Below are 15,952 nucleotides of genomic sequence, written 5' to 3' on the forward strand. Positions count from 1 at the left end.
AATTCATTTGCATGCTGCCCAATCTCAGTTGCCCCCAACTGTTACCTCAGTTCTAAAATCTACATCTCGTCCCAGCTGGACACCCACAGATTCAGCATCCCTAATGGCAACTTCCTGAGAAAAACAGATTTTTGATTGCCTAGCCGAGTGTGGGTCTGGTCCCTCCTGGGTCAGCATCAGCTCCCAGAGTTAAAATGGCCTTAAGGAGGGGTGAGCCAGCCGCGCCCACCGGTGTCTGGCACTGCTTGGGCTTCTCTCTCTTGAGTCTTTAACTTCCTTGCAGCCAGTTCCTCACCTAGCTAGCTCAGAATTTGGAGGTTTAATTATAAATTATGATCTTTAAAACTATAGTTAGTGTGACAAGATGATCTGCCGCAAGTGCTACTCACGCCTGCACTCCCCGTCCCCCCGCCCCCCTCCGTGCAGTCAACTGCCGAAAGAAGTGCGGCCATACCAACAACCTGCGCCCCAAGAAGAAGGTCAAATAAAACTGGGGCCATACCTAGCCTGTGACCCCGGGACCAAATTAAGTCCCCTTCCATCGACTGGAGCAGAAACAAACAAACAAACAAATAAACAAACCTGTAGTTAGTAAAATGAGTTGTTGAGATGACCTGAGAACTACAACCCTCTGAGTTTTCTGCCTAGTACCTTCTATCTCAAAGGTCATCAAAAGTCATTCAGAAAATGGCTTGCCTGAATTTTGTAATCTGTTTCCCACATATTTTACAGCCATTTTTGAAAGTCCTAGTATCTCTTTGCAGATATGTTTAGTTCATTAGAAAAGTAATGGTTGCTCACTTCCTTCTAATGCTAAGCAGGGAAAGAGCCCTTAACTACCCTCATCTCTTGGTTTGTTTCTCTCCATCTCCCGTTTACCATATAATCCGCAAAGCATGTCTATTTCACATGCCCCTCTTTCAGATCCTTCAAGCCTCGGAGTCTGTGCGGCCCCACCCCAGTCATGTGATAACTTACCAAATGAGACACTATTAATATCAGCAGTGAAGGGACTGGACCTCATTTCTTAGCTTATCACTTGAAAACACTCACTTAGACCTTCCTCGGGTCAGACCACGTAACAAATGTAACAGATAGCACGCAGACCACATGCATGCAAGCCACAGAGGAATATTTGGGTATTGATTTTTCCAAGGATACTCAAAGTTCCTAGATACACAGTTGTAGGGGAAAGGGGAAATAGCAGTTTATGTAAATTACTTATGGAGCAAATGCATGATGTCTGGGCTGAGGCAGTCAATAGAGGATCGGAGTCACGTGAGTTCCTAGCTGTGGAAGCTGGACCAGGGACACATTGTGACTCTCTAAACTATTCTCATGTCCAAGCCTGGTTGAAATTTTCCATAATTAAACCATTGTAGAAAAATAGTAGACACCATCCTCCAACATATGACATTTTCCAGTTATGAAGGATTGCTGCCCTCAGAGGAGGAGAGTTTGGAAGCTGAATCTTTTTCAACATCAGTGATGAGACCATAGTTGTATATTGGGATGGCTGAAAGACCAGTCGCTCAATTGTGTGAGGATAGCCTTTTTCTCCTTTTGAATACTTTCAGTTAAGACAAGGTTGGGAGGGTCAACATTTGTAGTTTGCTTTGTGTGGCCCTAACTTGAAAGGCAGATTTAGAATTTAGGACTAAGTAAATGCAGTTCCCACATGAATCTCACTTCTGATGCCAGTCTCAGGACAGGCTGTTTGCCTTTACCTTTTAATAGACAGCAGTGGGGGAAATGGGTGGAAATTTTATTTTGTAAAAGTAGACTTTGAAGCTGGAGTGATAGTTCAGCAGTTAAAGAACACTGGCTGTTCTTCCAGAGGACCAGAGTTCAATTCCCAGTACCCACATGGCAGCTTACAACTGTCTATAACCCCAGTTCCAGAAGATCTGACACCCTTCCACACACATACATTTAGGCAAACCATCAATGCACATAAAAAATAAATACATCTTCAAATAAAATCGGAGTTAATTTTTGTGCTGCCGAGCAAACAGCAGACTTGATTCTTGTTATATGACAGACACTCAAGATCAAATATTATAAGGTCCATGTTTTTTAAATTAGAGGTTTGGGGATTATTCCATGTTGTGTGTTGATATTTATGTGCCTTTTGGAATAATGTAACATACTTTCAACTCAATTGATTAGGCTAACTAAGTGAATAAAATTGTGGCAGCTATGCTTAGTATCTTATAACAAAATGATAAATGCACAGTTTAATTTGTTCTCTTATTCCTACCATTTATTTCTGCTGTAACAGGGAAATTATTGCAAGTTAATTCAGGTGCCAAAGAACAGCTTTTCTTTGAAGCTCCAAGAGGCAGAAGACACACAATAAGGCCGTCAGAGGTAACTGCCTTACATAAAGATTTTAAAAAATATTTGGGGGCTGGAGGGTTGGCTGGTTAAGAGCACTGGTTGCTCTTCTAGAAGACCTGGGCTCGATTCCCAGCATCCACATGGCAGCTCATGCCTGTCTGTAACTCTAGTTCCAGGCTTCTGACACCCTCACATAGACAAACACGTAGACAAAACACCAGTGAACATAAAATGAAAATAAATGACATACATATTTATGGTTGGTTAAAAATGTGGATTTAATCAAACCTGTCCATTTTAATTATGAACCCAGGTCACCATCTACCTTTACACCTTTAAGAACTGTTGATCTGTTTTCCTAGCTGCTGAGGGCACGGGCTGACTGTGTCATGGTGATTGTATCCTGCTGTTTGGTTTTCCCGAGGACACTGTATGCTAACTGGGCAGTGTGTTTCTCTTTCCCCTCATCATGACATTTTGTGCAATGTTTTTTACAACTGTAAATTTTTTAGATATTTTCCCAGTGTTCATTTGTAATAATAAGCAATATTATCCATAATGATAATGAAAGATGCCTTCTAAAACAGAAGTCCAACTAGTCCAATGTCAAACTATTTTCTTTTTCTCATGTCTTCCCTATGCCCTTTGCCTTATAAGTAATTTTTCAATAACTGAGATCAGGCCTATGAAAAACATAGAGTCTGGAACCTGCTGCTAAGGCTGGCAGTCTTAGTTCAGTCCTCAGAAATGTCACTGTGGAAGGAGAGAAGTGACTCCCAGTTATTGTCTGACCTCCCTACATACACTGTAGCATGTGTACACCCCTACTCAAAGGCATATATATGCACACACCAAATATAAGAAAAATAGTTTTTATCTACTAGCTCAATAATTCCCACCCAGAAGCAAATTTCCCCCCAGGAACATGGAGAAGGGAAATACTGGCATCCAAGGGGTAAAGTCAGGCAGGCTGTTAAACATGGCTACCTGCAGTGTGCTGAAAATATCTGATCTAGTTCATGGACTAAATAGTGATTAAAAATCTAGTTAAAAATCTTACAAACCTTTATTGTGATCAGAGTCTCGTAATTCCAAAGTATGCTTTTGGTCTAGAAAAATACATTTGAGTATATTTGACAGTAGTGTTTGCTTATTGAGAAATGATGTTATAAGTATGCAACTCAGTTGCTGGATACAGTGCTTATACCCCTGTAATTTTAGCGCCTGTAATGTTCAAGGCCAACCTGGGCTACAGAATCAGACCCTGGCTCATAAAAAATAAAAAAAAGACAGACAGACAGACAACAGTGGCAGCTAAGAATTGGAGCATCTCATCACCCAGCACAAATGCCCGCTGTCCCAAAGTGGATCCTTCAAAAAATCATCCCTCTTAAATAAGACAAAAAGAAATGAGGCTCTACAAAATGATCACACTGTTCACCCCTGCAGATTGAGAAGATGGAATGGGACACGTGGACCTGTGTCCTGGGGCCCACCTGTGAAGGAATCTGGCCTGCTCACAGCGATGTGACAGATGTCAATGCTGCCAGTCTTACCAAAGATGGCTCCCTCTTAGCCACTGGGGATGACTTTGGTTTTGTGAAGCTTTTTTCATATCCTGTCAAGGTAATGTTGTATGTTTGTTATAGATTTCATCAGTTCTGTTAGTTACCCTAAATATCTGTTGTATCTGAATGGTTCTTTTTATTTGAATGCATTAACCGTCAGAAACATATTTATTACTTCTGTAATGTTGTGTAGAAACTTCCCTGATGCTGTATTTAAGTGGATGAGTTTAGTGATGTTCTCATGATACAGTAGTCCCCAGATACCACGGTCAAACCCCCAGTGGCCAGCCCCTTAAAAAAAAAAAACCAGAGTCCTTCCCTACCTGTGTCCCTGCCAGAAGTTATCAATTGTGGAGAGCTACACATCAGCATCTTATGACAATTTGTAAGAGTTCTCTTCAATAGCTTCCTGTCTAGGCTGTTACTTTTTGGGGGTGGGGAGAGTAGGGGTTGTCATAGAAACCTTCTATGTCCCTCTTTTTTAACTGAGAGACTACTGTCATCAATACCACTGCAAAAGTAGATTCTTTGCCCTTTACAGTCAGCGAGAACCCAGATCATGAGCTTCCACCTGGTTTCTGGTTGACAACTGTGTCATGGACCTCAACATGGTCTGGTGGCAATACAGACCATGGGCACCAACATGACCCTCTGCCACTGCACAGACCACTCACACCAATATGGTTCCAGGTGGCAGCCCAGTCCCTGGACATCAACATGGCTTCAGGCAGCAGCACAGACCACAGATGTTAGCCTGGACTTTGTTGGTAACACAGCCCACAGACATCAATACAGTGCCCCGCTGCAACAGGACCACAGACCCAAACATGGCCTTGGTGCAGCATGAACCACAGACACCAACATTGCCTCAGGCAGCAGTACAGGCCACCCACATCAACATGGATTCCAGGGGCAACCCAGACAACAGACGCCAATATGGCCTCCTGTGGTAGCACAGACTACAGATGTCTACCTGACCTCTAGGGGTAGCACAGGCCTCAGACATACACATGGCCTCCAGGAGCAGTGTGGATCATAGAGATCGCTCAAGGAGATGAACTGTTCATCTATCCAGAGAATGAACTGTTCTTCATCCCAGACATCCTGTCATTGCTCAGAGCCAGGGCAATCCTGAGGCTGCACAGCATGATTTGGAGGCTGAGTCTGTGCAAGTTCCAGGCTGCTGCACACCACCATGAGCCCTACTCAGCAAGTACATGTTCCCCAGTCCACTGCAGCCTTCTTACATCTGTCACTGATGTAGAGTCTCTAGTTCCACCTCTCTCCACTGAACACATACCACTCCACTCCTCCATCTTTCTCACTTATATTTATTCTTATATTTATTCATGGTAGTGGCATTGGAAACTGTGCTGTGTCATTATATATAGATATATAAATATATAGATAGAGAGATAGAGATAGAGAGATGGAGAGATAGAGATAGAGAGATAGAGATAGAGAGATGGAGGGAAGGAGGGGGAGGGAGGGAGGGGGGGGGGGGGAGGGAGACGGAGACAGAGATAGAGATGATATAGAGATATCTCCTGCTGTTGCCCAGAGTCAGGGTGATGTTACAGCCAGGTAGGGCATTCAGGGGCAGGTTCTGTGTGAGCTCCTGGTTGCCACACACCTCCCTGCTTTTGATAATGACCTCCCTGAGGACCTTTGTGCTTGTAGCCTACAGGCAGGCACCACTTCTGTTGCACAACCAGCAGAGTTGCCACGACTGTTGAGCTTGTAGAAAGTGGTGCCTGCACTTTCTATCTCGCAGCAGGGCAAGCTGCATGGACTGCAGATGTGGTATTTCCATGCTGGGGGCTGGCCACTCCTATTCAGTATTGACTTGTTTCTGTGGAAGCTCCAGGCTGAGGCACACCTCCCTGTTGATGAGGTGGCAGCCCCAGAGTTCTTAGCAAGGTCCTTTGTGCTTGTAGCCTGCTAGTTGAGGTGGCAGTGAAGAGTATATGTAAATTCATCATCTCCACCCTGCTTGGCTCTATCTTTCTTTCCAATTTCATGAACCCACTCCTTCTTTCTCTCTCTCTTTCTTTCTTTCTTCCTTCTTTTCTCTCTCTCTCTCTCTCTTTCTCTCTCTCTCTCTTTCTCTCTTTCTTTCTTTCTTTCTTTCTTTCTTTCTTTCTTTCTTTCTTTCTTTTTTCTGTTGTTGCTGCTGCTGCTGCTGCTGCTGCTGTCGTGGTCCCGGAGCTACTGCCTGGGTCTCTCAGGCTCCTTGGTGCTCTGTGCAGATGGCAGCAGCCCCACCCTTGTTGCCTCCATCAGCTTCTGTTGGTAATAGGCATCACTAGACTCTGAGCCGAGCTCCTGTCTGTAGCCTGCACTCTGCCTCTTGATCACTGACGCGTGTTTCCAATCTTCTAACAGCCTTTGCATACATGAAGGTTGTATGCAACCTCAGCTCCCGTAGGCTCAGCTCCCCACGTCTGGGCATCCCAGAGCCCCCTTCAACCATTTCCCATGAGCCATGATTTCTATCTAGCTCCCTTTCCATCTGTCCTAATATTATCAGTATCTTCTCCAGCTACCTAGAGTTGAACCATTGCTTCAGATAGAATCTGGCTAGTTCACAGGACACTGAGCTATTAGCTTCTTTATTTTGATTTTATAGTTTTATTGAATAAAATTAAAATGGCACCAGTTGAGTTGAAACCATAGCTGAGCCATACATGGAGCTACCATTTTCATAAGTGTCCCCAGCCTGTTCTTGCAGAATCTAGTCTCTGAAACGTGGTTACAGTTCTTCATACCTATCTATACCAAGAAAACTTTTATCTTATTTAATTTGTCTTTCCCACCCAAATCCTTTAAATACCTTTGAAATGCTTACTACATCCCTGTACCACGCCATCTTGGTCTCATATTATTTCTAAATTGTGGAAAGAGGTAACAGTCAAACACCAGTGCCAGACACCCCTGTCAGTGTCTATTCCACGTGTCAACTCACATTTAGTTTCAATTCTTCAACTGATAACAGATATTTAAAACTCTCTAGCTGTATAGTACTGTAGCCTCCTGGAAGACATGATTAAAATACTTGGTGAGATCAGCCAGGCAGTAAGAATGGTCTATAACCATGTCTATAAGCCATGGCACAGGATGAGGGAGTTTAAGGCCAGTCTTAGCTCTACACAGCAAGTTTGAGACCAGTCAGGACTATATGAGACGCTGTCTCAAAACAAACAGACAATAAAAAAAAAAAATAGGGCAAACATATAGCTGAAAGCTGTGTGTCTTGTGCCTCAGTCATCCCCAGTCTCTGCTAATGACGCACCCAATAGAAAAGATGACCTTGGTCCCCATGAGTCATGGTTCCTGCCTGGTCCTCTCTGAAACCTTTGTTGACCTCCTGTCTAACATCTCTTGCATCCAGCTAATGAATCCACATTTCCCAGTGCCTACTCAGTTGCTCTGTGGGATGGAGTGGCCTTCTTGTCTGTGATGCTAGCTCTTCTGATTTCTAAATTCCTCAGTTGCCAGCAACATCCTTTAGGATCGCATTTGACAGTACATGGAATCATGAGGTGCTTTGCCCCTTCTGCTTTGAAGGGCATTCCTTCTTCTCCCTTTGAAAGAGAAAATAAGTACATTTACTGTCTGTTACTATCCAATCTAAGAGGTCTTCTTAACGCTCCTCTATTTTTCTTGTTTTTACTGAAATCAAGGTTTATGCAAAACTAACACATTTAAAATCGAACACATGAGTTGTATCGGGCGATAATAGAAAAAAAGGGACCGTCCGGCTAGCTCCTGGCCTGGCTGCCATTTCCTGCTCTAAGCCCATTTTGTCTTGGCAAGCTCCCCAGCAAGGCCGGAGCTTCCAAGCTGGTTCCAACAGGCTGCCCTCTCTGACTTGCCCCCATAGCAACCAGTCGCTGTGCTTCCAACTCTGGTTCACTTGTCCCTGGAGCCACTAGTTCCTTTACAGCCACAACCACCCAGTTGTCGGTAGACCCACTTCCCAGTAACCCAGTAAAGTAAAACTCTAAAGCTTAAGATTAATCAATGGATTTATATATTTGCAAATACTCAATACACAAGATGCCCATACAATTAGAATTGTTATCCCAATTATCTAACCTTGATAATTATAACTACCTTTGATTGCTAGAGACACGAGGGTAACATCTGCTGCCATCATGTCTCTCCTCTCTCTCTCTCTCTCTCTCTCTCTCCTCCTTTCCTCTCTCCTCCCAACTCCTAGCTCCACTGCAAATACATTGGGTAGGCAATTCCTGCCACACATGAGTTCTTTCAGCACCCACTTCAGATCTTTGGGATGCCTTTTGCGTTACTTCTTTGACCTGGTCAGATCATCACCGTGCCCTGGGTAGACATCACTCCACCCACCTCCCAGCCTTGCCTATTGGACCAGAGTTCAGCTGTCAGCAGCCATTCTTCTTGATTCCTCTACTTCTTATGTTTTGTGTGTGTGTGTGTGTGTGTGTGTGTGTGTGTGTGTGTGTGTGTATGTGTGTGTTGTGTATGTGTACGTGCTTGCATATGGAGACCGGAGGTCAGTATTAGCTGTCTTCCTCTGTTGCTTTACACCTTGTTTTTAATTTTTAAAAACCTTTGATGCATGGGTGTTTTTCCTGCATATATATCTAGGCACCATGAATGTCTTTGTGTCCTTGGAAGCCGGGGGCATCCAGCCCCTGGAATTGGAGTTATAGATGTTGTAAACCACTATGTAGGTGCTGGGAATCGATCCTGGATCCTCAGGAAGAGCAGCCTGTGTTCTTACTTGTGAGTCATATCTCCAGGCCTCTCCCTTAGATTGAGAGTCAGGGTCTCTCCCTGAGCCTAGAGCTGACCAACTGGCTAGAGGCACTAACTCCAGGAACCTTCGTGTTTCACTCACTGTGCCCAGACTTTTGACATGGGCACTGGGGATCCCAATTCAAGTCCTCACTGGTACAGGAAGGCACTTATTAGCTAAGCCACCTCCTCAGCCCTCCACTCTTCTTCATTTAAAATGAAATTGCTTTGAGGATGATTTTTTCTAATTGTGATACCTTGGTTTTAGTAGACTCGAGGTTTAAGAAACTCTTAGCTGAATCCTTTTGGTACTATTGGATTTTACTCTTGTTCTAGGAAATTCATCTGCCATTTCTCCAGTCTGACCAGGCAGGATGTCTGGGGCAGTCATTTGACGCTGCCTTACAGGGTTCCAGGGCAGGATCTTAGATACTACACCAAAAGCAAAACTAAAAAAGGGCAGAAATAAGCAAGTAAGACTACACAAAACTAAAAACACAACAATAATCAATGGAATTTAAAAAAAAAAAAAAGTCAGCCACCAAAGTGACAGAACACGTTCCTGGTATCCAATAAAGGATTAGTATCTAAAGCATATAAGCAACTCACACAGTTCAGCAGGAGTTAGATCTGAGGACCAGTGGGACTGTGCTTACCTGGCACAGTACTGGTTTCAGTTGTCACAACCTTGGAATAGCAAGTAGAGCAAGTGCTGGTTTACACTTGAGGTGTTTGAGGAACCCTCACATTGTCTTCCCTGGTGCTGCACTAATTTGCATTCTCACCAACCGTGTCCCCTTTCCCCACACCCTCCTAAACACTTGTTCTCTTGTCTTTTGGGCAGCCATTGTCCTGACATGATGGTGCTATCTCATTGTGGTTTCTATTTGCATGCCCTGTAGGTCCAGAGGCTTTCCGTGCCCAGCCCCTATTTCCATGCTGTTCCTTTCACTTTTCCAAAAATGTCTGTTCAGGTCCTTGTGTCCCTCCCCTTACTCGCTCCTCCATTTCTCTTTTTCTTTCTGTCTCTGTCCTCCTCTCCGGCTCATTTTTATTATTTTAAAAAGAATGTGTGTATATGAGAACACATACCCCCAAAGGCCACAAAGGGAGCTTTAGATCTCCTGAAACTGAGTTAAAGGTGGTTTGTGTGCCTAACATGGGTGCTAAGACGAGAACTCCAGTCCACTGGATGAGTGGATATCACTCTTGTCTATTAAACCTTCTCTACCCCCCACCCACTGCCCATATATCAGGCTGGCCTTGAAAGTGCTGTATTTCTTCTGCTTCTGCCTTCTATGTACTGGTATTGCAGGTCTGTACCATCATACCTAGTTCCCCCACTTTTTTTTTTTAAATCTAGTTTTTCTAACTCACTTCCTTTACCCAATTGGTGCATACTATGTGGAATAAGATAGTTGCTTCTCCAGTACTCTGGGTCTGTTGAACAAATTCACTATTAAGAACTGAATGTTTCTTCCCTCCAAACACGCTGTAGCCCTGACTCCACAGTGACTGTGTTTGAAGATGAGGCTTTACAGAAGTGAGGCTGGATAAGCATGGAGCACTATCTGACACAGTCAGTGAGCTATAAAAGGAGCCACCAGAATCAGAGGTGGTGCTGCATGCCTGTAATCCCAGCACTCTATAGGCTGACCTGGAGTGTCCTGAGTGTAAGGCCTTCCTGGGCCATGTAATGAAGCCCTGCTTCAGACATGATGTCTGTAGTTCTTAGTCCTGCCATACGACGCTTTCCCTATAAACTCCATTTGTAGCTACTATATCTTAAATAGTCTCCTTGATCATTTTACCGCTGGGTTTTTTGGGATTTGTTTGTTTGTTTGTTTGTTTCTGAGTTACTAGGCAGATCTTCTAGGCATTGTTTTTCACTTGGCAAATATATTCCTATTATATTCATTTTCACAGTTGCAAGCCTTCTTTGAAAAAAATGTCTGTTCAAGTCCTTTGTTTAATTTTAGTTTCTTTCCCTTCTTTCAAGATATATTTTTATTATTTTTTAAAGTATGTGTATGTATGTGAGTGGGTGTGTACACGCACATGAGTGCAGCTGCCTTCAGGAGCCAGAAGGGGGCAATAGATCTTCTGGAGCACAGAGCTCTTGGAAATACTGCCTGCCTGTTGGCTTTGGCTTGTCTGTTCTCACTCTCAGTGCTGTTTTGAGGAATAGGTAATTTCCAAGTGACAAGGAGGGGTCAGCCAGATCTAGACATCTGTAGGATTGCAGCCCCCCGAGTGCCTGCCCCCGTTTCCTACCATGTATCATGCTGTGTCAGGCTTCCTAGTACACCAGTCGAAAGCCCCAGGAAAGCCTCCTGTCAGTTGTGTGCTAAAGTTTTCATCTGGTGAGCCAGCTTCTGGCTCCTGACCCGGGAGTTCATGTGGCTTACCACATTGCATAAGGTATTCCCTGGGAGTTGCAAAGGGGATAGAAAAACTACCTCTTTAAGTGGCTCCCACAGGAGCTATTTTTGCCACGCCATGTCTCAGAAGCCCAGAATGGAAGCTCTTCCTGGTGCCAACATTGGCTTCCCAGCACTTGTCGGGACAGCCCTGGGACAGCCACAGTCATGCCCCACCCTCCACCGCTCACCACCTGCTGATATTGTGGTGCAGCCTGGATACCACACTCTAAAAGCCTCCAGTAATGACTTGAAAACTGAATTATATTTATTTAGATTTGCTTAGGGGAAAGGAGTTTGCTTTATCTTTAAAACAGTTCTTTGAGTGACTTTTGGGTTAGAGATGCTTTACAGATTCCAGGATGAAACTGTTTGTTTTAAACATTACTTGAGGTCCCTTGCTGCCTTCTATTCTTCTATTCTTGATTGTATGTAGAACCCACTATGAGGGTGGCTACAGAAGTGTCCATCAGGAATTCACAAAAACAAAAAACAAAAACCTACGGGCTTGATGTCAGAGAGACACGGAAACAAATCCACCTTAGTTCTCAAATCCACCTCAAAGATACCTGTTGAAGACCTACTGTGAGTGAGTCTTAAGGAGAGACCATTCACAGCCTGCATGGAGCATGTTACTCATGATACTAGCAAAATTAGAAAACTAGAAAATGAACAGTTTTGTTACATTCTAGATAACAGCAAAGACAACAGGATTAATTAGGCACTGACTGGTGACTGCCACTTTCTGGCTTTATTTGCAGGGACAGCATGCAAGATTTAAGAAGTATGTGGGGCACAGCGCACACGTCACCAATGTGAGGTGGCTACACAACGACTCTGTGCTGCTCACAGTAGGAGGTGCTGACACAGCCTTGATGATCTGGACCAGAGAATTTGTGGGGACACAAGAGAGCAAGCTGGTTGATAGTGAGGAGTCAGACACAGATGCAGAAGAAGATGGAGGTGAGCCCCAGTCAGCCATTACGATGCTACCCTTTTCTCTGGTACCCTCTTGAACATTTAAGAACCATCTCATATTCCCAATCTCTTTCTGTTGTTTGAGGCTATGACAGTGATGTTGCTAGAGAGAAAGCCATTGACTATACCACCAAGATCTATGCTGTGAGCATCAGGGAAATGGAGGGCACCAAACCACACCAGCAGCTAAAAGAGGTGTCCATGGAAGAAAGGTATGCTGTTTGCAAGGTCTGTTTGCATGTGTTTTACCTGTCAGCAAACCGATTTGAACTAGAGTTCATTTTATTTGCCCTTTAATTTATGCCAAAGTGAGACTAGTTATCTGTTCCTAGTTGGGAAGAGTAAATATTGACTAAACACTAGAATCTGAAGAGAATCTCAGAGATCTGACCCACCTCAGGAGAGTCGTCTGTGGGTTCTTTTCCTTGTGGTAGGCTGAATGCTCACAATGCTGAATTCTGGGAGACGCAAGAGTTTGCTGTTGATAGAGCCTTCTGCCTACTAAAGCTATGAGGTAGACAAGATGCTCCCCACCTATTCTTAAGATGTGGCTTTAGATCCAACCTCTTGCCTCAGTTCAGTGACAGCTTTACAGTCAGTGGTGGGCGTGTTGTTGGCGAGATGCATGAGGCAGAAAAGCCCTAATTCCCCCCTTGCATGTTTATCACATGTTACAGTGCTGACAGAAAAGTTTCTTTTGCTTAAAAGACAAATTTTTGGCAATGATTTTTAAAATTTAGTTTCTTTTTCTGAAAGTGACTACAAGGAGAAAATAATGTTCAAAGGACTTAATCCGAAGAACTGAACAAATACAGACACACACACATACACAAATGCAAGAATAGGCCTGCCACTTAACTGATCTATCTTAGAAAGGCATTTATTTGGTCTGGATTAAATCTTCTTTTTAAAAATAAAATATCGAGCCTCTCCAATTCCACAGTCCGTTGTCAGTGGAAGTGACTTGCCCATCCTTCCAAGAGCGTTCAAGCTGGTTCTATAAAACTCAGTGGTGTATCACACTAAAATTTAGACCACTCACTAAGATCCAGCCACGTAACCACCATGCTGATTCCCACGTCTGATTCAGGTGTAACCCACGAGCCCACAAACGCTCCTGTCTCCTGGCCTCTTTGCACAGCTGTATAGAAAGCCATGCAGCCTAATTTACTATGAGATGGGGGTAAGGAGGCCAACAGCTTTCCATTTTAAGATTAGGTTTTTGAACACCTTATTTACTTCAGTGTTCCATATTGAAGAGTTGCTGCATGTTAGGGTACACTGAATTGAATCTTTATTTTTTAAAAACAGGGGAAAAAAACTTCATAGGATTATGAGCAAGTACTTCTCTTCTGGTACTTTAAAAAATAATTCACCCTTGAATGCAGTGAAGAAAACATGTGGAAAAAAAAAACACTTTAAGATAAGTATAGGGTCCAAAGAAAGGATCAAGCCTTTTCTGTAGACAGCAATTTCCTTGATAACTTAAAAAAAAAAAAAAGAACACGTGACAGCCCCAGTTTGTAGAAGGGCTTTTAACTACAGAGACAGCTGCATGCCATGCTGGGAGCCGAGTGTGCCCTGCAACCAGTTAACCTGTAGGGAGAAAATCAGAATCTGAACCGAGCAATCTCTCCCCATCCTGGTCAGTAATTTCAGGGGGCTCAACCTCAGAGATAAGACTAGGAAGCTTGTGACCACAGAAGCCAGGAGGTATCAGGCTGGTGGTACCTTCAGGAAATCAGTGAGAAGCCACAATAACAGAGAATGTGGGGAAGAGGGAGGACCTGAGGCCTTGGAGCCAGGAGTGACAATAAATCATGTGTTGCAACTTGGTTTTCAGATGAAAGAGAAAGCAGGCTTCATGAGTTCTAGCCTCTTGGGAAAGACGGGGAAGAACTCCTGTATCAGGAGCATGGCATCAAGCAGGGCCAGCTTCTCCCTGGGAGTGTTAAGGCCAGCACCTTCCTTTGGCTCCTTCAAACCCTTCTGATCTCTTTTTGACCCTACGGTGTGTAATGCCTGAAGGTATCTGGAGCAGGACATATACCAGTGAAAGTGAGAGGGACAAGCACCAGAGCACAGATGGAGGTGTGCTCCATGCAAGGACCTTTGCTTTGTCTCCTGACAGTGAATGTTCCAGGCATCTGAGTCTGACTGAATCCCTTCCCAGCCTGCTCTCTGAGAGCAGCTATCACACTGAGGAGTAACATGCCGGCTGACAGCTGCACAGTTTGCATCAATCATTTGGAAGCAACTAAATTTTTAAGTTTCTAAGACAGCCATGGATTGTATCTAATTACATTTAGATATCTGACTTTAAAATAGCTGTGAGACTACATGACGCTTTCTTGTGCAGCTTCTAACATATTGTGACTTTTATGCTTCAAAAGTCATATGACCTTCAGTTCCAATATTTTTGGAAGTGAGAAAGTTGAGGAAAAAAATAATAATTGCCCTGAAGAGAATACTAGGCCACACTTAGCAAATGTGAAATATGCCAATCACATTTCAGTTCTGTCCCAGCTTACCATATGGCTCTTTCACTTGGATTCTTTCAGGCAGCCCCAGGCCTCTGCCCAGGAACCTTCTCCTCCCACAGTCAGCCCTGCTGGCTCCTCCCATTTGCTGAAGCCAGCCAGAAGCGGAAAGGCTGGATGCTGTCCATAAGGGCTAGTGGGAGGAGAAGGGTAGGAGATGTGGGAAGGGTACACAATACCAAAAACGTTCTCCCGTATTGCCTTTGCTAACTGGAAATTGACAGCTTTTACATGGGTTCTGGAATTCAAATGTGGGTCCTCATGCTTGCATAGCAAGCTCTACCCACCGAGCTATGCCCTTAAGCCAGCCGTTTATTTTATTCTATTACTTATTCATTTTACATCCTATTCACTGCCCCCTCCCGGTCACCCTTCCCACAATCCTTCCCTCATTTTCCATCCCCTTCTCTGCGTGTGTAGCCACCCCTGCCCCAAGTATCCCCTGACTTGGCACTTCAAGTCTCTGCAAGGCTAGGCGCTTCCTTTCCCACTGAGGCCAGACAAGGCAGCCCAGCTAGAAGAACACATCCCACAGTCAGGCAACAGCTTTGGGGATAGCCTCCATTCCCATTGCTCTGGATCCACATAAAGACCAAGCTGCACATCTGCTACATATGTGCGTGGAGGCCTAGGTCAAGCCTGTGTGATCTTTGGTTGGTGGTCCAAACTCTGAGAGCCCCAAGAGTCCAGGTTAGTACACTATTGGTCTTCCTGTGAAGTTCTTATCCCCTTTGGGGCCCTCAGGCCTTCCTTCTTTTCTTCCATAAGAATCCCCAAGCTCCATCCACTGGCTGCGGGTGTCTGTATCTGTCTGAATCAGCTGCTGGGTAGAACTTCTCAGAAGACAATACGCTCCTGTCTGAAAACTTAACAGTATTATTAATAATGTTAGGAATTACTGCTTGCCCATGGGATGAGTCTCAAGTTGGACCAGTTATTGGTGGGCCATTCCCTCGGTCTCTGCTCCCTCCCCCCGGCCATTTATTTTTAAGCGCCTACTACTGTTTAGCACAGGAATTAAGACTGGAGAGATGGCTCAGGGACTAAGCGCTGGCTGCTCTTGTAGAGGACCAGATTTGATTTCCAGCACCCACATGGCAGTTCACAACTATTTGTAACTCCAGTTCCAGGGGATCTGACACCCTCTTTTAGCCTCTGTGGGCACCAGGCACACATACAATGAATGTATTTACATGCAGGCAAAATGCCCATATACATTTAAAAATAGTAACAAAAATTTTAAAAATCTAAACTGTGTGAAAGATGGTAATGATAGAGATTTTTATTTACTGTATCCAGTTGGACCTATCATTCAGAGCCTTCTATT

At 44.1% G+C, this 15,952-nt stretch overlaps 1 protein-coding gene across 1 annotated transcript in view; it reads left to right on the top strand.

Annotated features, from left to right (window-relative positions):
* Eml6 (EMAP like 6) overlaps nt 1-15,952 on the top strand; it is a 254,969-nt gene that overhangs the window by 210,765 nt on the left and 28,252 nt on the right. The window contains exons 24-27 of the mRNA XM_028778693.1: nt 2,282-2,370; nt 3,790-3,966; nt 11,869-12,070; nt 12,171-12,297. Of these exons, the coding sequence (XP_028634526.1) occupies nt 2,282-2,370; nt 3,790-3,966; nt 11,869-12,070; nt 12,171-12,297 (595 nt within the window). The remainder of the gene's footprint in view (nt 1-2,281; nt 2,371-3,789; nt 3,967-11,868; nt 12,071-12,170; nt 12,298-15,952) is intronic.

This window comes from Grammomys surdaster, unplaced genomic scaffold (assembly GCF_004785775.1).
Source record: "Grammomys surdaster isolate TR1022 unplaced genomic scaffold, NIH_TR_1.0 67, whole genome shotgun sequence".
NCBI lineage: Eukaryota > Metazoa > Chordata > Mammalia > Rodentia > Muridae > Grammomys > Grammomys surdaster.